Below are 27,528 nucleotides of genomic sequence, written 5' to 3' on the forward strand. Positions count from 1 at the left end.
GCCTTGTCTAGCCTAGCCCACATCTCTAGCCACTCAACACTCTGAGGTGCCTTTTAATTGACCTATAGAAAGCCTTACTTAAGAGTGCTTGCCGGGGCCGGGAGTTTGGCCTAGTGGTTAAAGTGCTTGCCTAGCATGCATGAAGACCCGGGTTCGATTCCTCGGTACCACATATACAGAAAAAAGCCGGAAGTGGTGCTGAGGCTCAAGTGGTAGAGCTCTAGCCTTGAGAAAGTCCAAGGACAGTGCTCAGGCCCTGAGCTCAAGCCCAGGACTGGCAAAAAAAAAAAAAAAAAAAAAGAGTGCTTGCCTAGCATGCATGAAGATCTGGGTTCGATTCCTTGGTACCACATACATAGAAAAAAGCCAGAAATGGTGCTGTGGCTCAAATGATAGAGCTCTAGCTTTGAGAAAAGCTGAAGACAGTGCTCAGGCCCTGAGCCCAAGCCCAGGACTGGCAAAAAAAAAAAAAAAAAAGCCTTACCTCTACCCCACCTCTGCAAGATCCATCTGGTTTTCCTCATTTCATAGCCCCCACCCTGGCCTCACTTCTAACCTCCAGGTTGAAATGATGAGTTCTATCCCATAATATTCCAGAGAACATGGCTGTCCAAAGACTGAATCCCTCCCTCTAATGCCTACAAATGTACTCCGAGCTCCCTCAGGGCCTATAGCTCAGCCTTTAGAGAAAGCCCACAATGGGGTAAGGACTGTAACATTGCAACAGGGAAAATACCTTACAATACCTTTCACTGTTCCTTTGGGCTTTTTTTCTTTTTGTCAGTCATGGAGCTTGAACTCAGGGCCTGAGCTCTTTTGCTCAAGGCTAGCACTCTATCACTTTAAGCCATCAGTTCTGGTTTTTGAGTGGTTAATTGGAGATAAGAGTCTCACAGGGACTTTTCTGCCTGGGCTGAACTCAGCCTCCTGAGTATCTAGAATTACAGGTGCAAGGCACTGGCACCCAGCTTGGGCTTTGTTTCTAATTATTATCTGAGAATAGTGTCGTCAAGTGATGGCACTGTTAGCTTTACAACAGGTGGTACTTGACAAATCTAGCTGTCTGTGCACTGACTGGACGGGAATGCTATTATGAATTTGGAAGTTCAATCCAGCAACTCTGGCAATGATGTGTATTGGCCACAAGGGGGCAGACAAATACTGCAACTCAACTTTATAGACTACATAAGGAAGCAGGTCAGAAAAAGGATTATGATGGAGTCCTGCATGAGGAACAGGAAATGTTTCTCTCATTTCTCCCTCCTTTAATCTTGTTATTTAAAGAAAAAAAAAAAAAAGATTGTCTCAGCACTCCAAACCAAAGCATGCCAGCATGAGTTACATAGTGAGTTTTTTTTTTTTTTTAAAAAGAGGGGACTAGAGTTTGGCCTAGTGGTAGAGTGCTTGCCTAGCATGCATGAAGACCCCGGTTTAATTCTTCCGTACCACATACATAGAAAAAAGTCAGAAGTGGTGCTAAGGCCCAAGTGGTAGAGCTCTAGCCTTGAGAAAGTCCAAGGACAGTGCTCAGACCCTGAGCTCAAGCCCAAGACTAGCAAAAAGAAAGAAAAAAAGAGAGAGAGAGTGGGGGGAGGAAGGGAGAAAGAGAGAGAAAGGAAGGGAGAGAGAGAGAGAGAGAAAAGAAAAGAAAAGAAAAAAGCCAGAAGTGATGCTGTGGCTCAAGTAGTAGAGCTATAGCCTTGAGAAAACCTACTGACAGTGCTCATACCCTGAGCCCAAGCATATAATGGTATCTAAGAGGCAAGAGGATGGTAGGCGGTTAACCAAGGGCACACTACAAAATGGCTAGGGCAGGGACTGGAATAGAGTATTGGAAATCCCAGTTGGAAAGACGGTCAGGAGCGTCCAGACCCATGAGGAGTGGCAAGGAGAGGTCGGGGAACAGCAGATGCTGAGAGGTTACTAGAGACTGCAACCACTTGAAGAGAAAATGGCCGGTGGGAGGGTCTTCAGCAGAGAGCCATGGGATGAACTTACTGTTGAAAAATTGGGGTAGAGTTGCAAAACACTTGAGTTCAAGGGAGGTAAAATTCCCAATGAACTTAGCTTCCTTTCCATCCCTAACATGGAATGAAAGGCAGAGAGGGCAGGAATTACTCCAGGATTTGGAGAAGAGGGAACACCCAGTAGCCTTTTTCCCTCCTTCTTTCCCTAACTTCAGAGCCTATAAAAGACAAGAGTCAATGTATGGATGGGGCAGTCTCCTGGAGCTCAAAGAGTTAATCTTCAAGAATTCATTGACAGCAGCCTCAGCTCTTTCCCCCTGCCCCCAACCCGCTCTGGTCTGGTCCTCTCCCTGAGCTGGGCTGGCAGCTTCCCAAAGTTTCTTTGCTGTAATTAGCTAGGAGCCTGGGCCACAGCACTAGAACCAGTCCTCTCCTGCTCCCTTCTCAGGTCCCAGAGAAACGTGGAGGGAAGAGAGAGAGGGAGGGAGGAAGGAAGGAAAGAAGGAAGGCAGGCAGGCTGGCTTTCCCTTGTCCCTTCCCACCTCCCCCCCAATAAGGCCCAGAGACCAAAGAGCCTCTGTCTTTTCCTGCCACACCCCCACATTGTAGCCTAAACAAGGGGATTCCTTGTATCCCAGCCTCAGGCAGGCATCCTTGTGACCAAGTGGTGAGAGGCTGGACAGGGTGGGGCAGGGCTCACAGAAAAGACAATACCTCTTACCATTCAAGACCCTGGTATACCAGCAGATCTCCAGAATCCCCTCCCCAGCTCCCCACAAGCGTGGCTAAGACATGGAATGATCCACATATAAAAGGCCTGATGCCTAGAGAAGCACCTATCCAGGTCTGGAGACAGACAAACTGAACACCTTCATAGGCAGATATACAGCTAGGACACAGCAATGGGGCATACAGGGGGCACCCACGACGGGGGTAAACCAGGCCTGGGTAAGAGTGAACCAAGTACACTTGAGAAACTTAGAGGCCTCTGAGAGTTTCACTCCCTAAAAACACTGGGATAAGGAAGTAAGACCATGGGGAGAGAACAGGAACTCTTCAAACAGTAAGAAATGCTCTGCAAAGCAGCACAGAAATCTTCCAGTATGGAACTAATCTGCCGGGAGGGATGATAGGTTTACAATCACGAGAAATAATGGCACAGATTTTAGGTGCTGTGGTCCTGGCAGGAGCTCACACCCCTCTATATAACTGACCTATGTACTCCTATCCAAATACCCAATAGGCAAGCAACAGTACATTCTGGCAGGCAATGACATTACTCAGTGACCAGGAACGTATGGGCCTACAACTCCAAAGACTTTAAGGGAGTGCCATTCCAAGGAGGTTGTCCTAAATGCCAAGTCCCTCTTTAATCCTCCATCTTGATTAGGAGAAAGCCAAGGCTCCTCCTAGACTTTGCATGTGGTGAGCATTCATCCTCTGGTGGGGGGGGGGGGGTTGTCCTAAATTCCTTAAATCCTTACCTCCTTGGGGGAAGTGTGGAGATACCCTCACACCAAGAGCCACACATGTAGCCTCAGTGTCTCTATGGAAACAGCTCTGGGGACTCAATGAATGATTCAGGGATAAAGGCAGAGACTCCCTAAGGACCAAAGAGATGGTAGGCCAGATTTCCATGATAATGGATTACAGTGCAACTACTTCATCCCACATTAAAGGAGAATACATTTGTGAGGAAGACTAAGGCACAGGGATGAAAGATGAGGAAGAGAAAGTTATTATAAGAAGGTCACATCATCCTGGCCCTGGCCCCAGTACCAGTGGGCCTCAAAACCCAGCTTGGAACTCTCCTCCTCTGGTGGCTCCAGTGGTCCACCTTGGAACCCCTCCCCTGGGGGCTTCCACACAGCCTTCAAGCTCCCTAGTTTGGTGGCTGTCAGGTCCACCTCAGTCCTGGCCCTCTCTTCACCAGGTATGACCTTTGCCCAGTCCATCTCAGGACAGGGAGCTCCAGGGAGACCCTGTTCATCCAGCTCTCTGGGGACCACGGTGTCCAAGAAGCTGCCAATAGAGACACTGTCTAGCCGGTCAGTGGAACTGGTATCTGGCAGGCTGTCCCAGCTGCCTCGCCTTGAGCGGCCTGGACTCCCACCCGTCAGGCTGTACTGGCTGCTGGTGAGGCTACTGCAATGGCTGGTCAGCGTCCCCCGCTCCTCCAACAGCCAGCGCACTGCCTCGATGCCCTCGTTCAAGGTCACCAGCTGCTGCAGGATCTTCACATCGATGACTCGCAGGTAAGCCTGGGGGAGGAGAAAAGGAAATTTAGTTCAAGTTCTAGGACTCTGGGTTTTCCTTGTGTTTCTAGAGGCCTGCAACTAGTAATCCAGCCAATGGCACTTTACTTTTCAGAAGCATGGAGATAGACTGCTTTGGAGTGTGGGCTTGACAAGCAGATGGACTGCTATTTAAATTTTCAGCTTGAGTTGGTGACGTTTATTGACAGAGCCACTTGCTTAGCATGTCTGAGGAAAAATGAAAAAAAAAAAAGCTTTTCTGTTGATTAGCTACATGATATGGCTGTGGGTAGGTATCTTACCTTGTGTGTGTGTGTGTGTGTGTGTGTGCGCGCGCGCATGCACGCACATGCTTGTGTGTGTTAGTACAGGGGCTTGAACTCAGGGCAGAAACACTGCCCCTGAGCTTCTTTTGCCCAAGGTTAGCATTCTACCACTTAAGCCATAGCACCATTTCCAGCTTTTTCTGTTTATGTGGTCATGAGGAATCAAACCCAGGGCTTCATGTATGCTAGGCAAGCACTCTACCACTAAGGCACATTTCCAACCTTCCATGACACTCTTACTTCCAATTAAACACCAGAAAACCAGAACTGGGACTGTGGCTCAAAGTGATAGAGAGCTAACCATGAGCAAAACAGCTCATGGACAAAGTCCAGGTCCTAAGTTCAAGCCCTAGGACCAACAAAAGAAAGAGAGAGAGAGAAAGAGAGAGGGGGGGGGGAGAGAGGTGTTAACTATATGGGTCAAGATGAGGTAGAAGCCGAGACAGAAGAAGGAAGCTAACCTGGTTGGGGGTCCTAGCAAGACTAAGTGAAGCAATAGCAAGAGGCACAAAGGGCCAGAATCCCAATGGCTGGGGTTCAGGGCTTCCTTCCACCATTCAGCAGCCTCCCTATAGGTATTGGAAGGAGATTTGCCACACGAGGTAATCTCCAGGGTCCTCCACTTGGACTCCCTGAGTTACCTCCTCCAAGACAAGCCTGAACCTGTCCCACCCGCACTCCAGGGCCTTCACAGCCTTTGCTTGGCTCTTAAAAAGGAAACCAATCTAAACATTTACGCGCTGGCACTCAAAAACCTATCACAACATGACTCCTGCTCATCTCTCTAGCTTCCCCTCTAGCATATTTCTGCAACTATGAGTACTGCCACACTTCATTTTAATTAATTAATTAATTAATTAATTTCATTTAATGTCAATACTAGGGCTTGAATTCAGAGCCTGGGCATTATCCTCTAGGGTTGTTTTTTTGTTTTTTTTTTTTGTCCAAGAGTGGAGTTCTACCACTTGAGCCACAGCTGGTTCGTGGGAGATAAAAAGTCTCAGGGATGGGCCCGGAGTTTGGCTTTGCCTAGCATGCTTGCCTAGCCTGCACAAAGACCCGGGTTCCATTCCTCAGTACCACATACATAGCAAAAAGCCGGAAGTGGTGCTGAGGCTCAAGTGGTAGAGCTCTAGCCTCGAGAAAGTCCAAGGACAGTGCTCAGGCCCTGAGTTCAAGCCCAGGACTGGCAAAAAAAAAAAAAAAAGTCTCAGAGATTTGTCTCCCCTAACTTCAAGTCATAATCCTTAGATCTCAGCCTCCTGAGTACATAGGATTACAGCTGTGAGCCACCAGTGCTCTGGCTAAGATGCTTAATGGTCAGTGCACATATGTGAAAATGGAACCAGGTAACTTGAGAGGAGTAGGTTGGAACAAATTAGGTGAGGGGGAGATGATGGAAGGGGTAACACTGATAAAGATGCACTGTATTCAAACATTCACATGTCGAATTAAAACCCCTTTATACAACTACATAAAGATATTAGAAAGAAAGCCAAACATCAATGGCTCCTAGCTATGTAGGAGGCTGAAATCTGAGGACAGAGGTTTGAAATCAGCCCAGGCACAGCAAGGTCTGTGAGACTATCCAATAAACTACCCCAAAAGGGCAGAAGGGAACTGTGGTGCAAATGGTAGAGTGCGAGCCTTGAGTGAAAGAAGCTTAGGGACAGTATGTAGGCCCTGAGTCCAGAGACTAGTTAGAGGTCTTCTCTGGTTCTCACAACTAGAGTTGTTACTCTTCCCTAACCCAGGGTGTGGCTCCCTGGCCTGTTGTTTTGGGTGAGCTGCCTAGGGTTGTATAAATCACATGACTTTCTCTTGCTTTTACCTTCTGGCCTCTCTGTGGTTCTCCAGAGCTTAGGGAGCTCCGCTGTAATGTGTTGCTAGGAAATGAATCTGGTCACCAGGTTTTATAATCCTGTGGCAGCGGGATTCTGTGACTATGACAGCATCCCAGCCCAGGATAGAAAAAAAAACAAGATTTTTCTCACCAGAAAAAGAAACACTCATTCCACACCATCTCTTTGGAAATAAAACAGGAAATAAACATCTCAGGAGATACCCAGTGTCAGAGGCATTCTAACCCAGTTCTCATCTCTGGGGATTCAGAGATGAGAATATGTATATCAGACCCTGCTCAACCTTGGGATGCTCAGAACAAATCAGGCAAAGGCCTGGAAATCCCAGTTTTAGATCCTTAGACGGCTGTCATTAGAAAGGTTCTCACAGATCATCTGGGGGAAGGAAAAAAGGAAGGAAGGAAGGAAGGAAGGAAGGAAGGAAAGAAAGAAAGGAGGGAGGGAGGGAAGGAAGGAGGGAGGGAGGGAGGGAGGGAAGGAGGAAGAGAGGGAGGGGAGGGGAGGGGGGGAGAGGAAAGGAGGGGAGGCCGGGGAGTTTGGCCTAGTGGTAGAGTGCTTACCTAGCATGCACAAAGACCCAGGTTCCTCAGTACCACATATATAGAAAAGCCGAAAATGGTGCTGTGACTCAAGTGGCAGAGTACTAGCCTTGAGGAAAGCCCAAAGACAGTGTTCAGGCCCCGAGTTCAGTCCCCACTACAGGCAAAAAAAAAAAAAAAAAAGAAAAGAAAAAGAAGAAGAAGAAGAAGAAGAAGAAGAAGAAGAAGAAGAAGCAGTAGAAGCACCAGGCCTTGTAGCTCACACCTGTAACCCTAGTTACTCAGGAGGCTGAGATCTGAGGATTGTTGTTCAAAGCCAGCCTGGGCACTAAAGACCATGAGACTCTTATCTCCAGTTGACTACTAGAAAAATAGGAAGTGACACTGTGGCTCAAGGGGTAGGGTGGTAGCCTTGAGCTGAAGGGCTCAGGGACAATGCCCAGGCCCAGGAGTAGGGTGGTAGCTGAAGAGCTTAGGGACAGTGTTCAGGCCCACAGTTCAAGCCCCACAACTGACAAAAAAAAAAGAAAAATTAAATTAAAATTAAAAATATGGGGAGGGGATGTTACAGTTTCCCACTCCCACATATTCTAGAATGAAGCTCTCCCTTCAATCTTTGTAGCTGAGCAAAGTAGACAGAGGAGACCTACAGGTAAGGCCGAACTTGGCCTCAAGGGCAAGCCTTCTTCTAACTAGGAACCAGGAAGAGTACAGTCCTTGGAAGGCTTAAACCAGTCTTGCCTTCCTAGGTGCAATCAGTGGGATAGCCTGCCTTAAGGAGAGAAAAAATTAGAGTAGGGAATCCTTTCCTTGACTGGACCCCCCAAACCTCCCTCCCTATGCTTTTCCTGGCCAGCCTTAGGTCTAAGGCTAGATGGGTCAGACTACAGAACAAAATCAAAAGTTATGTGAACCCCTTTAAAGTTTATAAATGAGTAGTCTCAAGCAAAGCAGAATAGAGTGAAGACCAAAGTATGTGTACATACACATCTCTGAATATGCAAAAGCTCATTTCATCTGTGGCATAGGGAAACAAAGATCATTTTTCTCATTTCTATGACATAAATGTGCTTCAAGTGTCTAACACAAAGTGACACTTTTTTCTTTTTTTTTTTGGTTGGTCATAGGGCTTGAACTCAGGTCCTGGGCATTGTCCCTGAGCTCTTTTTGCTCAAACTAGTATGCACTACCATTTTGTTTCCCACTTCAAGCCACAGTGCCACTTCCAGTTTTTGAGTGGTTAATTGGAGATAAGAGTCTCACAGACTTTGAATTATGATCCTCACATCTTAGCCTTCTGAGTTGCTAGGATTACAGGCATGAGCTACCAGAGACCAGCTATAGAAAACAAATTTCAATGGTAAGGATGTTAAATGTAGTCAAATGATCTGGCTTCAAATCCTACCTTTGCCTTCCATCTTTTTTGTTGTTATCAATTTATTTTTTTTTTGCCAGTCCAGGGGCTTGAACTCAGGGCCTGGGCACTGTCCTTGGGTTTTTTCAAAGCTAACTCTACCACTTGAGCTACAGCACCACTTTCTAGCTTTTTCTGTATATGTGGTAGTGAGGAATCGAACCCAGGGCTTTGTGCATGCCAGGCAAGTACTCTGCCTCTAGGCCACACTCCCAGCCCTGCTTTTCATCTTCTGAATGACAATTATGTAACTCCTCAGTGCCTTAATATTTTTTTTTATCACTTATCTATTAGAGTTTCTGTAAGGATTAACAGAATGTCATAGGGGTGGGAACCAGTCTTCAGTTATAGTATTTGTGTAGCATGTGGAAGACCCTGGCTGGGTTTAAAGCCCAGCACAGGAAGAAGAAGAAGAAAGAGGAGGAGGAGGAGAAGATGGAGGAGGAGGAAGAGATGGTGGTGGTGGAGAAAAAGGAAAAAAAATTGTTCAGCAGCATGCTAAACATATGTGCTCAGTAAAAGTTTGGATGGTGATGGCATACACCTGTTAATCCTGGCACTTAACAGCAGGAGCAAAAGAATTATGATTTGGAGACTGGTCTGAGTTACATAGCAAGACTGTCTAAAAAAAAAATCTAGGGGCTGGGAGTTTGGCCTAGTGGTAGAGTGCTTGCCTAGCATGCACGAAGAAGACCGGAGTTTGATTCTTTGGTACCACATACTTAGAAAAAGCCGGAAGTGGTGCTGAGGCTCAAGTGGTAAAGCTCTAGTCTTGAGAAAAATCCAAGGACAGTGCTCAGGCCTTGAGCTTAAGCCCAGGACTGGATAAAAAAAAAAGGAAAAAAAAAAATCTATATGGTTTCTAAGCGGGGCAGACTAGGTAAATTCTTGAGCTATAAAATGTATACAGGAAGCAAAAACCAGGCTCTTTCAGAGGCGGTTACAGTCATATCCTTGCTCTGGAGGAGCTGGCACTGGCCTCCAACCTTCAAGGCCAGTGCACACTTGGCATTCAAGGCCTGCCCCCAGGGAGTCTTCCTGATTACTCTGCCCCAGGAGGCTCCTGGCCTGCTCTCCAAGCCAGTGAAAGCCCTGGGCTGGGCTGGGACTCAGCCATGACCTCCCTCTTCTCCCTTCCAGACCAACTTGGCACAGAGCTGGACACACAGTGGGGCTCCAGGAAGACTTATCAGCTGCCATACCCACTGTGGGCTCCTAATTCCTGGGCCAAGAAGAAGCTGCCAATTTTTCAGAACTGGCTTGATAAAGGGTGGCAGGTGTAAATCACCCCTTTCATGGGAACCAGGGCTCTGGGGAGCCTCGCTGGGGGCCCCAGCTGCCCTCTGGCTCTGAATCTAGACTGTTTCAGGAAAGGGAATGGGGGCTGCTGTTTCCTTTTCATCTCCCTAAACCATTACAACTAAGATCCAAATATTCAACATCTTGGGAGGTCCATGGGAGGAGAAAGGAGTCCCAGGTGAAGGCTCCACACTGATGACGGTGCTGCTTCTCTCTCTTTTTCTCTTTCTGCTCTGGGCCTAGAAATTCCAAGTCTTTTACGCGTGGGGGTGGGGCGTGTGGAGGAGGTGACTCCAGTGCCCGAAACCCCCGCGGTTTTCAAGCCCATGGGCCCCCACTCAAGTCCTGTTGTGGACGTGCCCGCCCAGGGCGCGGTTTGGAGGCAAACAGACACCTGGTAGCAGAGGCCGGAGGCCCGGGCGGCTGGGGCGGGGCGGGAGGGGGGACGCGGAGAAGGGGCGGCGCGGGCTCGGCGGGTTTCCCCGCTCCTCCCGGGTATGCGGAGTGAAAAACTTCCCAGGAGCTCGAGTCTCTCTCCCATCCAGTGCCCTCAAGCCTGCGCTCACCCTGGGGGGACAATTACTGGGCGTCAGGCCCCTCGCACCCCAGGGCGCATGGGCTGATTTGGGGAGGGGGTGCCGCGTGGAGCCGGGAGTTTTTGACGCGCTCCTCCCCAAATGCGTCCCTGCCTGTTTGGGGAGGGGTCTCGGCCCTGTGCCCCACCTCCGGCCCGGGACACCCACACTCACCAGCTCCATCCTCAGCGCCGTGATCTTTTCCCCCAGGCCGGGGTCGGGGCTGGGCGCCCCCGGGGGCGGCGGCGGGGAACCTCGGGGCCCCGGCTCCCACTCGCCCCGCAGCCCGCGGAGCAGCCCCTCCGGGGTCTTCCTGCCCACCTTGCCCTCCACGTCTCGCAGGTCAGGCGTCTGGGACTCCAAGGTCCCCTCCATGGGGGACGAGCCAAAATGGAACTGGACGCCGGGACGCGGGGGTCGAGTCCCGGGGTCCTCGCCGCCTCCGCCGCCGCCGCCGCCGCCGGTGCGGAGCGGAACCGCGGGTCCCAGCCGGCGGGCGCGGGGGCCGGAGCGGCGCCGTAATGCTTGGAGAAGCCGCGCAGGACCCGCCGGCGCCGATATCGTAAATACCCGAGTGCGGCGCGGCTCTCGGGCCGGGGTTAGACCTGGCCTTCTCCGCTGACCCCAGGCGCTCAGCAGGCGCCCAGTAAAGGCTGGCTGATGGAAGACTAAAGAGCTTCAGAGACGTGGAGTTTTTGTTTGTTTGTTTCGTTTTGTTTTACTTTTGCGGATGGGGACTTGATGAGAGTCTTTATTTTATCTTATTTTTTGCCAGTCCTGGGCTTGAGCTCAGGGCCTGAGCACTGTCGTTGGGCTTTCTCAAGGCTAGAGCTCTACCACTTGAGCCTCAGCACCATTTCTGGCTTTTTTCTACGTATGTGGTACCGAGGAATCGAACCTAGGCCTTTGTGCATGCTAGGCAAGCACTCTACCACTAGGCCAAACTCCAGAGCCTGCCCCCCCACCTCCCACCTAGCAATCTTTGAACTGCCATTCTCAGATCTCAGCCGCCTGGGTAACTAGGATGTGAGCCACACTGGTGCTTTCTCAGCTCAAAGGGGGTTAAGGAAGTGTTGCAGAAGGTTTGTGTCTAAAAGGATGTCTGGAGTTTAGTTATTCACAAAAACCTCCCAGCTTGAAATCAGAGGAAGGGATAATAAAAATAAGTTCCCAGGGGCAGTGAAAGTGAAGGGTCTGCCAGTGGTTGGTCTTATGGATATTTACAAACAAGATGCCTCTTAAACTTGGCTGAGCATGAGTAATCTGCAAATCTTGTTAAAATGTAGGTTTTAGTAGCCAGGTACTGGTAACTCACACCTGTAATCCAAGCTACTCAGGAGGCTGTGATCTGAGGCTCGGAGTTCAAAGCCAGCCTGGGGCAGCCAGGAGTTTGGCCTAGTGGTAAAGTGCTTGCCTAGCATGCACAAAGACATAGGTTCGATTCCACGGTACCACACACATAGAAAAAAGCCAGATATGGTGCTGTGGCTCAAGTGGTAGAGCGCCAACCTTGAGAAAGCCCAAGGACAGCGCTCAGGCCCTGAGTTCAAGCCCCAGGATTGGCAAAAAAAAAAAAAAAAAAAAAAGCAAACCTGAGGAGGAAAGTCTATTATACTTATTACAGCCAGAAAATCAGAAGCAGAGCTGTGGCCAAAGTGATGTTGTCCTTAAGCAGAAAAATCTCAAGATTCTGGTTTTATCAGTCTGAAGAGGGTCCTGAAATTCTGCAAGTGATGGTCTGGCTTCACATTGGAACTATCATAATCATTTTGTTTGGCTCAAGTGCCAGAGCGCCCTCTCTCTCTCTCTCTCTCTCTCTCTCTCTCTCTCTCTCTCTCTCTCTCTCTCTGTCTCTCTCTCTCTCTCTTTCTCTCTCTCTCTCTGTCTCTGGATATATTATACAAAGGATTTAATTTTGATTTTTTATACATACATAGAATATATTTTGATCAAATTCACTCTCTTGGTTCAGGCTTTTCTTTTCTTTTCTTTTTTTTTTTTTTGCCAGTCCTGGGCTTGGGCTCAGGGCTTGGGCTTTCTCAAGGCTAGAGCTCTACCACTTGAGCCTCAGCACCACTTCCGGCTTTTTTACAAAGCCATTAGAAAGAATGATATTGTGTATTTGCAGGACATAGTATGGATGGACCTAGAACAAATCATGTTAAGTGACGTAAGCCAAATACAGAAAGACAAATGGCACATTTCTCTCATATACAGAAGCTAGATCTAATATACACTGAGACATAATAAGTTATACAGGAGCTGGGCATGGTGACACACACCTGTAATCCTAGCTATTTAGGAGACTGAGATCTGAGGATCAAGGTTTAAAGCTAGCTCAGGCACTAAAATGTCTGTGAGACTCTTATCTCCAATTAACCCACCAGAAAACCGGAAATGGTGCTGTGGCTCAAGGGGTAGAGTGGTATCCTTGAACTGAAGAGCTCAGGGACAGTGCCCAGGCCCAGAGTTCAAGTCCCATGACTAAACTCTAGATGTTCACACACAGTTGAAACCAACGGAGGATAGTCTTAAGGGAGGAACACAAAGGCTCATTGCCTATGTGCATCTGATCATATAAAATAATATTTAAGCCAAGAGCCAGTGGCTCATACCTATAATTCTAGCTACTCAGGAGGCTGAGCTCTAAAGACTGCAGTTTAAAGCCAGCCTGGACAGAAAAGTCCACGAGACTCTTATCTCCAATTAACCACCAGAAAACTGAAAGTAGAGCTATGGCTTACCGTAGTAGAATACTAGACTTGCACAAAAAAGCTCAGAGAAAGCACCCAGGCCCTGGGTTCAAGCCCCATGACTATTAATATTAATAATATTATTAATATTTATCAGAATGAATTCCAGGAACTAGAAACAAGGTTTTGTTTTTTGTCTTGTTTGTTCATTTATCTGTCTTTGAGAGGGTAAGGGGGTGAGCACAGAAATGCAGGGGCGAAGGGTGAACAAATGCAGCAGTGGCACTCAGTAGACCCTGCATTGAAAATGAATTATACAACTTGTGGGTGGGGTCTAGAAGGAAAAACTGGGTGAGAATGAGGGAAGGGGTGACATTGTTCACAAAGAAATGTACTCACTACCTGACTTATGAAACAGTAACTCCTCTGTACATCATCTTTATAATAAATTTTTTTAAATGAGTTATCTTCTGATTTAACATACACTTATTAGGGAAAGGTCACCTATTGCTTCAACTCTTGATGTTAGCACTGCTAAAAGGCTGGGTAGCACTCCACCATGCAGGAGGCAGATGGAGTCAATAAAGCTCAAAATAATCTAACTACAGACTCCCAGTCCACTCTCCACAGAATACTAAAGGTTCTGTCCTGCTCCAGATACTTCCTTGGCTACCCAAACACTTTAGCAAGTTTCCATATCACCTAGGAATTCGTTAAAAGTACAAAACTTTGGCCCTAGGGATATAACTCAGAGTATGTGCTTAGCATGCAGAAAGCTTTGGGTTCTTTTCTGAGGCTTTTTTTTTTTTTTTTTGGTCATGGAGCTTGAACTCTGGACCTGCACATTGTCCCTGAGCTCTTCAAGATTACTGCCTTACCCCTTGAGCCACAGGGCCACTTCTGGTTTTCTAGTGGTTAGTTGGAGATAAGAGTCTCACAGACTTTAGTGACCAGGCTGTCTTTGAACCATTCAAATCTCAGCCTCCTGAGTAGTTAGGATTACTGGCGTGAGCCACCATGCTCGGCTTAGTTCTTTTCCTAATACCTGCCCCCCCCCCCTAAAAAAATCTGCTCTGCCCCAGATTACTGAATCTAAAACTCTATGGGAGTTGGGCTCCTACCCATAATCCTAGCTGATACTCAGGAGACTGAGATAGGAGGATTAAGGTTCAATATCAGTCTGGGCAGTATAGTCTGTGAGACTCTTTATTTCCAACAAACTATGCCAAAAAAGCTGGAAGTAGAGCTGTGGTTCAAGCCTTGAGCACAGCTCAGGACCTGACAGAGCCCAGGCCCTGAGTTCAAGCTCCAAGACTGGCACAAAAACAGTAAGATTCTATGAAGCCAAGCACTGATAATTCACATCTATAATCCTAGCCACGCAGGATGCTGAGATCTGAGGATTTTGATTTGAAGCCAGCCAGAGCAAGGAAGTCCCTGAGTCTCCAATTAACCACCAAAAGGCCAGAAGTAGAGTTGTGGCTCAAAGGGTAGAAGGCCAACCTTCTAGGCCACGCTCTCTAGATGATCCCAACGGAAGCTAAAGTCTGAGCATCATTATGTTAAGCTGAGCGTTTTGTCTAGCTATTCAGGAGGCTGAGATCTGAAGATCACAGCACAAAGCCAGCCCAGGCAGGAAAAGTTCATGAGATTCTGATCAGCGAACTAGTCAGAAGTGGAGCTGTGGCTTAAAGTACTAGAGCACTAGCCTTGAGGTGGGGGAAGGAGGGAAGCTCATTCCTGGGACAGTGCCCGGAATGCGCTCAAGCCCTATGACCGATTAAAAAATATATATATTATATAAATATATAAACATAAAAATGAATACACAAACTTCACAACTCTCTTTAAGTCTTAAAACCCGGCCATCACAAGTGTGTGGTTTAGAGGGGAACCTGAAGTCAGGCCGCCCGGTTTCACGGCAGCGCTCGGGGCATTTTATTAACATGTGTGTTAATTGTGAGTTAAGTGCTCGAGCGGTTTCCGAAGCCGGGCTGACTCCCGCTTCGGCGTCCCGGGCCCGGGAACAGCGCGGCCGGCCCGGCGGGCCCAGGGCGGCGTGGCGGGCGGGGTCAGCGCGCCCGCCGCCCCCGGGCCCGGACGCCCAGAGCTGGAATCTGACAGCCCGACTCCGCCTCCAGCTGGGGGTCGGCGGCCGCTTCCCCCCCCTCCCCCCGGCACCCCAGTCTGGAGGTGCCCCACACCGCGGTGGGAGTGCGGGGGACACGAACCGCAGTCTCATTCCCGGCTCGCTGCAGCCCCCCCAGCCCTGGCCGCAGCCCTAAGCGCCGCCCGCCGCCCTCTCACCCCGCGGCGGCGGCGGCGGCGGCGGAAGCGAGGGGGCGGGGCCGGCGGGGCCGGGGCGGGGCCGCGAGCGGCATGGAGGAGGCGGAGGCCGCGGCGCGCTGGGCCGAGTGGTGCGGGCCCGACGGGGGCCCCGGGCCCCGGAGCTGTGAGTTCCTCCGGGCATGGGTCCGAGCGGGGACAGGGGGGAACGCGGCTAGGGGTCGGGCTCCCTAGCCTTTGGGTCGCTCTGAGCCCTGGGAGGAGAGGAGTGGAGTCAGACGGAGTGGGTGAGGATTAGGGCAGGGGGAAGACTGGGCGAGGGAGGTCGCTGTGCCTGGCCCGCCCCACCACCGGGAAGAGCTAGGGGCTTGTTCTTTTCTCCCATGGGTTGATGAACCCTGAGAACCCATTATTTGGCCTCCACCCCTGGGTCCCTGAACAGCTCTAAAACTCAGTTCTTCCAGCCCCAGGGAATTTCCAGGTGACCAATCCTCTCTGAAGGTTTCCCTGCGGGGTCCAGAGAAGTTGAGCCACTTTCCCCAGGTCACACAGCGTGGAACGTTCTCAGGGAAGAGTTCCTGGGAGGTCTTCATCTCTCCAGAAGGCATCAGACCTTGGGAGGAGCGACTTACTCCATCCATGTGACACTCTGGTCCCCTCAGATTGCTGAAGTCATGGATTGGCCAGAACAGTGGTGACTCCCTCCCTTATAACGGCATGGATGACTGGAAGTCCGGTCCCCTCCTCAAGCCCTTTGGGGCCAGGAAGAAGCGGAGCTGGTATCTTACCTGGAAGTATAAACTGACAAACCAGCGGGCCCTGCGGAGATTCTGTCAGGTAGAAAGGGGTCCCAGATACCCCAGGAGCCCCCTTCTTAGCTTTCCTCCAGCCTAGACTGGTTGTGAGGACCTACCTTCACCTCTTCCAGTGTGTCATGCCCCTTCCAGATCGTAGTTTAGACTTAAAGTTCTGGAATCAGAACCCAAGTCTGACTTCCTAAGCTTCTGAGAGGCTAAAAGTCTGATCAGCAATGCTTCTGTCAGTACTAGCTTCCAGATGTGAGCCCCAGCTTGCTTCTCCGGGCCTGGCTCCATCTTTAGGGATTGTGGAAGGGATCAAGGACTCAAATGGAAGAATACAAGACCTCTGGGTTGGGAAGACCCTGATGGAGAGGGAACCGTGAGAGGAACCTTCTGGAGGAGGTGACCATGAAACTAAACCTTGGTTGAGGGTTAGACAGTAGAAAAGGCAGATCCTTGGTTTCCCTTTGTCTTCACTGCAACCAAGGCCCTCCTTTATGAAAGACCCTCTAGGATATGAAGGTGGTTTTTTGTTGTTTTATTTTGTTTGTTTTGCTGGTTCTGGGGCTTGTACTCTGGGCTCTATCACTTAAGCCTCAGCTCCACTTGTGACTTTTTTTTTCCTTTTTTGATCAGTTGTGGGGTTAGAACTCAGAGCCTGGGCACTGTCCCTGAGCTCTTCAGCTCAAGGGTAGCACTCTACCACTTTGAGCTACAGAGCCACTTCTGATTTTCAAGTGGGTCATTGGAAATAAGAGTTTCGTAGACTTTCCTGCCTAGGCTGTCTTCTAACCAGGATCCTCAGATCTCACTGTCCTGAATAGCTAGGATTATACTCCTGAGCCACCCATGCTTGGCATTTTTGTCTTTTTTTTTTTAATCTGTCATGGGGCTTGAACTCTGGGCCTGGGTGTTGTCCATGAGCTCTTCAGCTCAAGGCTAGTACTCTACCACTTGAGCCACAGCGCCACTTCCGGTTTTCTGGCGGTTGGAGATAAGAGTCTCACAGACTTTTTGTGCCTAGGCTGGCTTTGAACCCTGATTCTCAGATCTCAGCCTCCTGAATAGCTAGGATTACAGATGTGAGCCACCAGCTCCTATCTTGTCTTTTTTTTCCCCCCTTTTTCATTTTTCCCTTAACTCAGGCCAGGCACAGCTTTTTCACTCGAGGTTGATTCTCTAGCACATCAGCCACAACTTCATTTCCAGCTTTGTGTAGTTAATTGGAGATAGAGTTTCCTGCCTGAGCTGGCTTTTTACCATAATCCTCAGATCTCTGCCTCTTGAGTAGCTAGGATTATATATATGAACCACTGGCATTCAGCCTTCTGAAGGTGTTGGATGGACTTCAGGTTTCCCCACCTCTCCTCTCAGACAGGAGCTGTACTTTTCCTGCTGGTGACAGTCATTGTCAACATCAAGCTGATCCTGGATACTCGGCGAGCAATCAGTGAAGCCAATGAAGATCTGGAGCCTGAGCAGGACTATGGTGGGGACCAGACTACAGATGGGATTGGGAGGCTCCTGGGAGGCAGGGATCTGTCAGGCAGATTCCAGGGGGGAATGACTGTGAGGAAACTCTCTCCATGACCCATCAGATGAGGCCCTGGGTCGCCTGGAGTCCCCACGGCGCAGAGGCAGCAGTCCCCAGCGGGTCCTGGATGTGGAAGTGTACTCCAGCCGCAGCAAAGTATATGTGGCAGTGGATGGCACCACGGTGAGAGGGCCAGGGTGCAGTGTACAGTCACTCCCTTCCACTGTGGGTCCACTGCCTCAGTGGGAACTGTAGCTCTGCCAGTTTTATCAAGCTCTGTGACTTTGGATCCTTCAGTTCTTCATCTGTACTCTAGAATTAGTGATTCCTACTTACTGGGATTAAATAAAGCATGTCTTCAGTAGTGAGGCCTCAAAAGTGACTGCTAGGAGACAGTGCACTGATTTACTTCATTGCCCTTCCCCAGTCCTTTTTTGGCTTTGAGCTGGGTGATGGGAACCAGGAGGTGATTGGACCTGCCTTTCTTGAAGGAAATGGGTCTGTTGGAGGATTGTGGTATTGCCAGATGAAGCAGAGGCAGTCAAGGGCTCTAGGCACCATGGAAGTAAGGAGAGGAGGGTCAAGTTAAGATGTCTCTTCTGATAGGATATGGTGAAACAGGTGTTTGGCAAGCTGAATTGGAACTATAAGCAGCTTGGCACTGGTGGCTCAAACTTGTAATCCTAGCAACACAGGGTGCTGAGATCTGAGAATCGCACTTCAAAGTTTTGTGAGGCTCCAGTTAATCACCAGAAAACTGGAAGTGGAGCTGTGGCTTAAAGTGGTAGAACACTAGCCTTGAACAGAAGAAGCACAGGCCCTGAGTTCAGGCCCCAGGACCAGCACAAAACAAAAACAGAGCACCTGCATGCATGGAAGGTGGAAGTTTTTGTGCAGATTGTATTTTAAGTCCCCATAAGATGGAGATAACATCAAATACCTGAGTGACAAGTTGGACTTCGTCTCTGCCGCTGTGCAGGTGCTGGAGGATGAGGCCCGGGAGCAGGGCCGTGGCATCCATGTCATCGTCCTCAACCAGGCCACGGTAAGCTTCTAAGGTGGGGACTCAGAGAGCCGAAATGGGGCTCTCCTGGCTGGTGACATTAACTTATGAGAACGATGTTCTCGCCAGGGCCATGTGATGGCAAAGCGTGTGTTTGACACATACTCACCTCACGAGGATGAGGCCATGGTGCTGTTTCTCAACATGGTGGCTCCCGGCCGGGTGCTTATCTGCACTGTTAAGGTCAGTTATTATGTCCTGGTCCCATTCCCTACATCCTGTGTGTGGCCCTGGAGTCTCTTTCCCTGATGAGGTATAGTGGAGAAAGAAAGGTGGCTCAGATTTCAGTCCTAGTCTTGGTGTTGTAATTAACTCAGGAGATAGGTTTTGTTTATTTATTTTACTTTTGTTCTTGTGTCAGTTCTGAGGCTTGAACTCAGGGTATCACTTTGCTTTTTTTTTCCACTCAAGGCAGGTGCTCTACCACTTGAGGTATCTCTCCTTCCTGGTGTTTTGGTGGTTAATTGTAGATAAAAATCTTAAAGACGCTTCTGCCTGTTCCGACTTTGAACTGCAATCTTCAGCTCTCAGCCTCTCCTGAGTAGCTAGGATTACAGATGCAAGCGATTGGTGTCCAGCAGCAAACACTGAGCATCTGCTGTGAATCAGGCATGCTTTGGTGCTCAAAATACAGTAGGAAATGAGAGAGAGAGAGAGTCCTTGTCCCCACAGAGTTTACATTCTAGCAGGCAAGATGAACAAAAACTGCCAAATGAATAAGCTTAACAATTTCAGGAAATGATACATGAAGGAGAAACTAAAGCAAGGGGATGGAATGATGGTTTTGCATTGAAGAAAGGGAAGGTCTGTCAAGAGATAATGTGAGCAGAGGGAGGAAAAAAGGAGTGAGCCAAGTGTCCCTCTAGAGGAAGAACATTCTAGGTACGGATTTCTAGAATGGCAAGTGGAAAGGCCTCAAAGTGGTGTTGTGTTTCGCATGTTTAAGAAACACCAGAAATGCCAACAGAGCTGGAGCAGGAGAGTGGTGGGAAAAGAGGATAGGAAGGTGGCAGGGGATGGAGGTGGGGTCTTCACCTGATAAAGACTTACTTTCTTGAATGATTATCAGACTCTCCCTAAGCCTTCATTTACTTTTCTTCCCTCCCCCCACCTTTTTTTTTTTTTTTTTTTTTGATGCTGGTCCAGAGGCTTGAACTCAGAACCTGGGTGCTGTCCCTGAACTTTTTTTAGTTCAAAGCTAGCACACTCAACCACTTGAGCCATGGTTCCCCTTCTGGCTTTATGGATGGCTCATTGGAAAAAAGAGTTGTTTCATGGACTTTCCTTCCTGAGCTGGCTTCAAACCACAGTCAGCTCTCAGCCTCCTGAGTAGCCAGGATCACAAGTGTGCACCACCAGTGCCTGCCTGCTATTTTCTGTTCTGTGAAAGATAGCAAGTGGAAGATTGTTGGGATCACTTAATGTGCTAACTTAAGAAAAAGTCGGGCATAGTCCTGGCTCCATGGCTGGTACTATGTATGGGTTCATTTCATGGAACCCCAGCTGTCAAGGCTGCTCACCTTCTCTTGTGCCCTAGGATGAAGGCTCCTTCCACCTCAAAGACACGGCCAAAGCGCTGCTGAGGAGCCTGGGCAGCCAGGCTGGCCCCACCCTTGGCTGGAGGGACACCTGGGCCTTCGTGGGACGGAAAGGAGGTGCCACTGGCGAGACTGTCCACCCTGTAGCATCAAGGAAGGGGCAGACCCCAGGGGTGGGCAGGGTGAGGGCATATAGGAACCAGTGGCAGAGGGCAATAAGCAGGGAAATGGAAAGAAACTCCTACCCAAGGGCCTGAGTCCCCCATTATCCCCCATTCCTGCCCCTTGCCAGGTCCTGTTCTTGGGGAGAAACATTCTAAGTCACCTGCCCTCTCCTCTTGGGGAGAGCCGGTCCTGCTCAAGACTGATGTACCCCTCAGCTCAGCTGAAGGTGAGGTTGGATTCTGGGGCACTGCCTGGACGGGGTGGGGGGGGCACTTGAATGTTCTTTATGGAGTTTTATTCCTTTGATTATATGTGGGGGGTGGGATTTCCACACCAAGGTAGCCTCATGTTTCCATCCTGTCAATCCTATTGTCAACTCCTTCAGAGGCAGAATGCCACTGGGCAGACACAGAGTTGAACCGCCGCCGGCGGCGCTTCTGCAGTAAAGTTGAAGGCTATGGGAGTGTGTGTAGCTGCAAGGACCCCACTCCCATTGAGTTCAGCCCTGATCCGGTGAGTAAGGCCTTAGGGAGGTTTGGACGCCCTCCAGCTTGGCAAGGCACCCTGGGAGCAGTCCATCATGGGCTTTTTTCTACCTGGCTCAGGAAGGAACTAGAACTTGTGGATTGTACCCTACGCTCTGAAAGACAAGGTGTGGGCGAGGCCTAGGGTTGGTGCTGGGCTGAGTATGTGCAAAAGCTGGCATAAGAACCATGCTGTGCCCATTCCCAGTGCATTTGGTATCCCTCCACAGCAAAAGCATTTCCCTAAGGTAGGATCCCAGCTTGGAGGGGGACTAAGGCAAGTGCTAAAAGCTGTTTCTCACACAGCTCCCAGACAATAAGGTCCTCAATGTACCTGTGGCTGTCATTGCAGGGAACCGACCCAATTACCTGTACAGGTGAGTTTGGGAGTGGGCCTTATGCCACATGGAACAGGAAAATGCCTAGCAAGTGGGAGGGTGCATAGCTCAGATTCCTGCAAGAGGAACTTGAGCTGGGCAGAAAGGCAGCAAGATATGAGGCTCTTTCTTTCTTTTTCTTTCTTTCTCTTTCACCAGTCCCGGGCCTTGAATTCAGGGTCTGAGTACTGTCCTTGGGCTTTCTCAAGGCTAGAGCTCTACCACTTAAGCTATAGCACCATTTCTGGCTTTTTTCTATATATGTGGTACCAAGAAATCAAACCTGGGTCTTCATGCATGCTAGGCAAGCACTCTACCACTAGGCCAAACTCCTGGCCCATAAGGCCCATTTTTCTGTGTGGATGGACAAGGGGAATTTGGGCCCATTTATAAATGAGCTGGGGCTAGGTGCCAGTGGCTCATGCTTATAATCCTAGCTATTCAGGAGGCTGAAATCTGAGGATCTGGGCTCAAAGCAAACTTGGTCAGGGAAATCTATGAAACTCTTCTATGCAACTGACCACCAAAAAGCCAGGAATGAAACTGTGGCTCAAATGGTAGAGCTCTAACCTTAGCAAAAGCTCAGACCATGAGTTCAAGCCCTAGGTTCAGCATAAAAACGAAGTAAGTAATAGATTAGTTGGTTAGACAGAAGCCCTAACCTATCCCTGGACTCCCCAGAATGCTGCGCTCTCTGCTGTCTGCCCAGGGGGTGTCTCCACAGATGATCACAGTCTTCATCGACGGCTACTATGAGGTAAATGTGGCTTTGGGCACAGAGCATGGGGCCTAAGCAGCAGTGATTGCTGAGGACCAGCAAAGGTGATATCCGGGGCAAGGGTGTGAAATGAGGAGGGCTTGCCATTTAGGGGGCTGCAAAAGTGGATGGGAAAGTGGCTGTGCCTGATGACCAACGGGCATGTCCCTAGGAACCAATGGATGTGGTGGCACTGTTTGGTCTGAGGGGCATCCAACACACCCCTATCAGCATCAAGAATGCCCGCGTGTCTCAGGTAACAACAGCCTGGCAAAGAGAGAAGGGAAAAGTGTGGGTCCCATCCTCAACCCCAAATCTCATGTGCCCTGTTCCCACTCCCCACCTAGCACTACAAGGCCAGCCTCACTGCCACATTCAACTTGTTTCCGGTGAGTACTCGGGGTATCGTTCTTGGGCCAGGGAATGGAAACATGGGCATAAATTCTGTGACGTAGCAGGCTCTCCCTCACCTTGCCTTCTCCTGATGTGGAAAATTGGGATACGGAAGCGGCCTCCTGTTGACTAGGGTGTCTCCTCCTGCCCCATGCAGGAGGCCAAGTGTGCTGTGGTTCTGGAAGAGGACCTGGACATCGCTGTGGATTTTTTCAGGTGAGGGGAGAAGCCGCCACTGTGTGCCAGTCAGCCATGTGGAGCCGCTCTGCTTGACTGGGTCTCCAGGAAAGAAGGTGGGAGAGGTGGTTTGAAGAACTTTCTGGAAGAATTGAGCTCAAACGTGGGGGGAAGCCGGGTGCGGTGGCTCACGCCTATAGTCCTAGCTACTGAGGAGGCTGAGGTCTGAGGATCAGAGTTCAAAGCCAGCCCGGGCACAAAAGGACCTGAGATACTTATCTCCCATTAACCTCTAGAAAATGGGAAGTGGCCCTGTGGCTCAAGGGTCGGGTGGTAGCCTTGAGCTGAAGAGCTCAGGGACAGCACCCAGGCCAAGTTCACCATGACACACCAAAAAAAAAAAAAAAAAAGTGGGGGGAAAAAACACAGGTAGAAAGGCAGATGCCGGGTGCTTGTAGAGAAGTAAAAAGAATGATGGGTTTGGGGAGAAGTGGCTCGTGAGCCCCAGCTCAAGCCCTTCTAACATCACGGTATGAATGGCTTGTCCCGGTCCCCTCTGACCTCACACCCTGACTCTCCCAGTTTCCTGAGCCAATCCATTCACCTGCTCGAGGAGGACGACAGCCTGTACTGCATCTCTGCCTGGAATGACCAGGTGGGCTGGGTGGCCAGGCGTGAGTGGGGAGTTAGTTGATGGTGGCCCAGACCTTAGGCCTCCCACCATGACCCATGATCCCTGTTTCCAGGGATATGAACACACAGCCGAGGATCCAGCTCTGCTGTACCGTGTAGAGACCATGCCCGGCCTGGGCTGGGTACTCCGGAAATCTTTGTATAAGGAGGAGCTTGAACCCAAGTGGCCTACACCAGAAAAGGTAACCAGCAGGGTAAGGGGAAAGGGCTGGAGTCCTCTCTCAGCTCAGAACTTTTTTTTTTTTTTTTTGGTGCCAGTCCTGGGGCTTGAACTCGGGGCCTGAGTGCTGTTCTTGGGATTTCTCAAGGCTTAGAGCTTTACCACTTGAGTCACAGCACCACTTGTTGTGTATGTGGTACCAAGGAATTGAACCTGGGTCTTCGTGCGTGCCAGGCAAGCACTCTACCACTAGGCCAAACTCCTGGCCCAAAGATGTGTTTTGTTTGTTTGTTTTGCCAATCCTGGGGTTTGGAAGTCAGGGCCTGGGCACTGACAGTTTTGCTCAAGGATATTGCTCTGCCTCTTGATCCACAGCACCACTCTGACTTTTTCTGAGTATACAGTACTGAGGAAATGAACCTAGGACTTCCTGCATCCTAGGCAAGCACTCTACCACTAGGCTATGCTCCTGGCTCAGCTCAGAACTTTTAACCTTCATAATCTGTGCCCCTCAGCTCTGGGACTGGGACATGTGGATGCGAATGCCCGAGCAACGCCGGGGCCGAGAGTGTATCATCCCCGACGTTTCCCGATCCTACCACTTTGGTATTGTGGGCCTCAACATGAACGGCTACTTCCATGTGAGTAGAGTACTGTTTGGTTCAGGGGTGGTGATGTGGGCTCTAAAGATGTCTCAGTTCTGTTATTTACTATCCATGTCAGCTTAGGGAAATTCTTTTGGCTTTTGCCTCTTATTTATCTGTTTAAAAAAAAAAATTGCGGGGGGGGGGGCAGGAGTTTTGTTGTTGGTGGTGGTGGTGGTGGTAGTCCAGGGACTTGAATTCTGGGCCTACCCCTTGAGCCACAGTGCCACTTCTGGTTTTCTAGTGGTTAATTAGTGATAAGAGTCTCACATACTTTCGTGACAGGCTGATTTTGAACTGTGATCCTCAGATCTCAGCCTCCTGAATAGCTAGCATTACAGGTGTGATCCACCACGCCCAGCTTGTAAAATTTTTGTCAGTTGTGGATCATGAACTCTGGGCCTGGGTGCTGTCCCTGAGCTCTTCAACTCAAAGCTACCTCCCTACCCCTTGAGCCACAGCGCAACTTCCAGTTTTCTGGTGGTTAATTGGAGATAAGAGTCTCTTGGACTTTTTGTTCCTGGGCTAGCTTTGAACCAAGATCCTTAGGTCTCAGCCTCCTGAGTAGCTCATAGGAGTGAATCACTGCGCCTGGCTTAGTGCAGGTTTTTCTACCGTTAAGCACTGGTCCAACTCTGTGAGCTTTCCTGTCACCTGTCCTTGCAAATAGTGAGGCCCACACTCCTGGCTGGTTCCTGCCTTCTTAAGGCTCTATAGTCTAGCTAGAACCCCTAAGAATAGGTGCTAGCTCACAGATCAATTCCATTTAAGCACGAGTGCTCCAGGGATGGCTAACTCCAAATTAAAGCTAGGAAGATTTCACCAAGGATATGGAAGGAAAGTGGGGGGCAGGGGGAGCTCATGGATCTGGGAGGCATGCGGAGAGTAAGGAAGGATGTATTCCTACCCACACTCCAGGAAGCCTACTTTAAGAAGCACAAGTTCAACACAGTTCCAGGTGTCCAGCTCAGGAACGTGGACAGGTAGGGGCTGACTTGAGGGCAAGAGGAGGGATATCTTGTGTCTTTTAGTATTGGGGAGCTTATGTGTTTGCCTTATGTGTAACCTTTTCATGTCCTTTTCCCATGTGGATTCCCTGCCCTACCTGTTGTTACTCTGTTCCTCCCTTAACTCATTTTGCCTTTTCCTACAGTCTGAAGAAAGACGCTTATGAAGTGGAAATTCACAGGCTACTCAGGTATGGCAGATCAGATACTGGCATTCATGGATCCATAATTTGTGGGATTGGTCCTGCACAAAATAAAAATGAGATGTCCCTGATTCAAATATGGTTAAGAATTCAGGCCAGCTGCCAGTGGCTCACACTTATATTCTAGTTACTCGGGAGGCTGAGATCTGTGAGATCTGGAGGATTAGAATTTAATCTTGCCTGAAATGTCTGTGAGACTCCATCTGAAGAGGAAAAAAAAATAAAAAAGACCTGGAAGTGTGGCTCAGTGGTGGAATCCCAGTCCAGCAGGAAGCTTAGCAAATGCCACTCCTGGGGTTCAGTTCCTGTCAAGTAGGCTCTGAGTTCTAGCACACACACACACACACACACACATTCAGGATGATGACAGTAGATCATTCATCCAGTTGGGCATGGTGGCTCACACCTGTAACCTTAGCTATTCAGAAGGCTGAGATCTGAGGATCACAGTTCAAAGCCAGCCGGAGCACTAAAGTCTGTGAGACTAATCTCCATTTACCACTAGAAAACCAGAAGTGGCACTGTAGCCCAAGAGTAGGGCAGTAGCCTTGAGCTGAAGAGTTCAGGGACAGCACCCAGGCCCAGAGTTCAAGCCCCACAACCAACCAAAAAAAATAATAATAATTAAAACCAGGTCCCTAATTGACGCACCTTGGTCTTCTCCATTCCCCACTGCAGTGAGGCTGAGATTTTAGACCATAGCAAGAACCCTTGTGATGATTCCTTCCTACCAGACACAGAGGGCCACACCTATGTGACCTTTATCCGAATGGAGAAGGACGATGACTTCACCACCTGGACTCAGCTTGCCAAGGTTTCTTAAAACAAAGCCCACCCCAAAAGTACCCCCCCATCCCTCCTCACTGCCTCAGCACACAGGAGGCCTTTGTTCTGGAGTCTTCAACTTTGGAACCTTCTTATCATACTTTGGGAATCCCTCTTTCCATGTCCTTGTCCAAATCCATGTTCCTGGGGGTACAGGCCTATGGGTTTTACGTGGCCCCACCTCACAGCTCCCTGACCCATTCCTCCTGCGTCTCACTCCTGCCAGTGCCTCCATATTTGGGACCTGGATGTGCGTGGAAACCACCGGGGCCTGTGGAGACTATTTCGGAAGAAAAACCACTTTCTTGTGGTGGGGGTCCCAACCTCCCCCTACTCGTGAGTAACCTGTTTCTGCCCTGGGAAATGGCCTAGTGAGATCGAGGCAACAACATCTCACCTAGGTATATTCTATTATCTTCCAGAGTGAAGAAGCCACCGTCAGTTACCCCAATTTTTCTGGAGCCACCCCCAAAGGAGGAGGGAGCCCCAGGAGCTGCTGAACAGACATGAGGCCTCTCCAGACTCCTGCAAGGCTGGGTACTGTGTACCCCAAGGCAGGCTAGCCCTTCACCTGTCCTGTAGGGTTTTGTAGAGCTGGTAGGGGCTAGGGCTGGTTTGTTTTTAACCTGAGATTTAATTACTAACTCCAAGGGGAAGGGTTCCCCTGCTCCAGCATCCCTGTTCCTGGGTTTAAGGTCTATTTATTTACTTCCTTGTTGGAGAAGGGCAGGAATGTTTAGGGCTCCTGGGCAGCTGATCTTGCGCTGCGTATTCCTTCCTTGAAGGCCTGAATGAGAATTGAACCTATTTATTGACTGTCCTGAGGGCCTTGGAATAGGCTCTACCTGGTGAGCCTTGATCCTGTGGGGTTGGAATGCTGCCCTGAGGGTGGGGCTGGCACTTACTCAGGAAACTGCTGTTCCCAACTGACAACAGGCCCAGTTGGGGCCCACATGTTGACACAGACTCACTCAGAGACCCTTAGACACCATACCAGGCCTCCTCGCAGCCTCCTTTTTGTCCAGATTTCCAAAGCTGGATAAAGTGGTCATTGATTAAAAAAGGAGAAAACCTCTGGGAATGTGTCTGTGGTTGGTTGTGAGTGTGTGTGGGGATAATTATCTAGATGGATGGTAAGGTTTTCCTTACTATCCCCCATAGGGCTTAGCTTCCATTTGAGGCCATTTGACCACCAGGGGATACCCAAGTTTCAGGGTGCAAGGTTTCTCCTCAGCCTCCATCCCAGGATTGGCCAACTTTAGTCCCACCCTCCTTGGGGCTTGAGCTCCAAGCCGCCATCCCACAGTCCTTCCCTGCTACTGAACCACCTGGCTGGGTCCTGCCTTGCTGTTTGAGCCAGCCACCTGTCTCCAGAGATAGAGCAGGAGAGAACAAGGCATAGCTGGGGTGGAGGGAGGAATGACACAGTAGGGTAACATAATGAAGGTGGGC

General features: G+C 49.6%; 2 protein-coding genes across 2 annotated transcripts; one reads left to right on the plus strand and one right to left on the minus strand.

Moving 5' to 3' along the window:
* Positions 1-1,371: 1,371 nt before the first annotated feature.
* Lurap1 (leucine rich adaptor protein 1) lies at positions 1,372-10,636 on the minus strand. Its single transcript, XM_090334934.1, has 2 exons — positions 10,412-10,636; positions 1,372-4,228 (listed from the first exon to the last, which is right to left on the minus strand). The coding sequence occupies exons 1-2, from the start codon at positions 10,610-10,612 to the stop codon at positions 3,707-3,709; spliced, it is 723 nt and encodes a 240-aa protein (XP_090191060.1). The 5' UTR covers positions 10,613-10,636; the 3' UTR covers positions 1,372-3,706.
* A 4,659-nt stretch (positions 10,637-15,295) lies between these two features.
* On the plus strand, positions 15,296-27,151 carry Pomgnt1 (protein O-linked mannose N-acetylglucosaminyltransferase 1 (beta 1,2-)). Its single transcript, XM_090334933.1, has 22 exons — positions 15,296-15,382; positions 15,879-16,053; positions 17,391-17,505; positions 17,615-17,733; positions 18,530-18,595; positions 18,683-18,796; positions 20,151-20,268; positions 20,444-20,542; positions 20,702-20,829; positions 21,147-21,217; positions 21,899-21,974; positions 22,147-22,230; positions 22,322-22,363; positions 22,525-22,583; positions 23,127-23,199; positions 23,291-23,419; positions 23,913-24,038; positions 24,960-25,024; positions 25,195-25,239; positions 25,930-26,065; positions 26,303-26,412; positions 26,499-27,151. The coding sequence occupies exons 2-22, from the start codon at positions 15,934-15,936 to the stop codon at positions 26,584-26,586; spliced, it is 1,983 nt and encodes a 660-aa protein (XP_090191059.1). The 5' UTR covers positions 15,296-15,382; positions 15,879-15,933; the 3' UTR covers positions 26,587-27,151.
* The last annotated feature ends 377 nt before the right edge of the window (positions 27,152-27,528 follow it).

Source organism: Megascapheus bottae, chromosome 6 (genome assembly GCF_031878675.1).
Source record: "Megascapheus bottae isolate mThoBot1 chromosome 6, mThoBot2.hap1, whole genome shotgun sequence".
Lineage (NCBI taxonomy): Eukaryota > Metazoa > Chordata > Mammalia > Rodentia > Geomyidae > Megascapheus > Megascapheus bottae.

What these genes read in the sequence shown, in the direction of transcription:
- Lurap1 (XM_090334934.1), bottom strand. Translation starts at nt 10,612, where the DNA reads ATGGAGGGGACCTTGGAGTCCCAGACGCCTGACCTGCGAGACGTGGAG. An exon ending in CGGCGCTGAGGATGGAGCTG is followed by an intron (nt 4,229 to 10,411) that starts GTGAGTGTGGGT and finishes CTCCTCCCCCAG; the next exon opens with GCTTACCTGCGAGTCATCGA.
- Pomgnt1 (XM_090334933.1), top strand. Translation starts at nt 15,934, where the DNA reads ATGGATGACTGGAAGTCCGGTCCCCTCCTCAAGCCCTTTGGGGCCAGG. An exon ending in ATCGCTGTGGATTTTTTCAG is followed by an intron (nt 22,584 to 23,126) that starts GTGAGGGGAGAA and finishes TGACTCTCCCAG; the next exon opens with TTTCCTGAGCCAATCCATTC. An exon ending in GTCCCAACCTCCCCCTACTC is followed by an intron (nt 26,413 to 26,498) that starts GTGAGTAACCTG and finishes ATTATCTTCCAG; the next exon opens with AGTGAAGAAGCCACCGTCAG.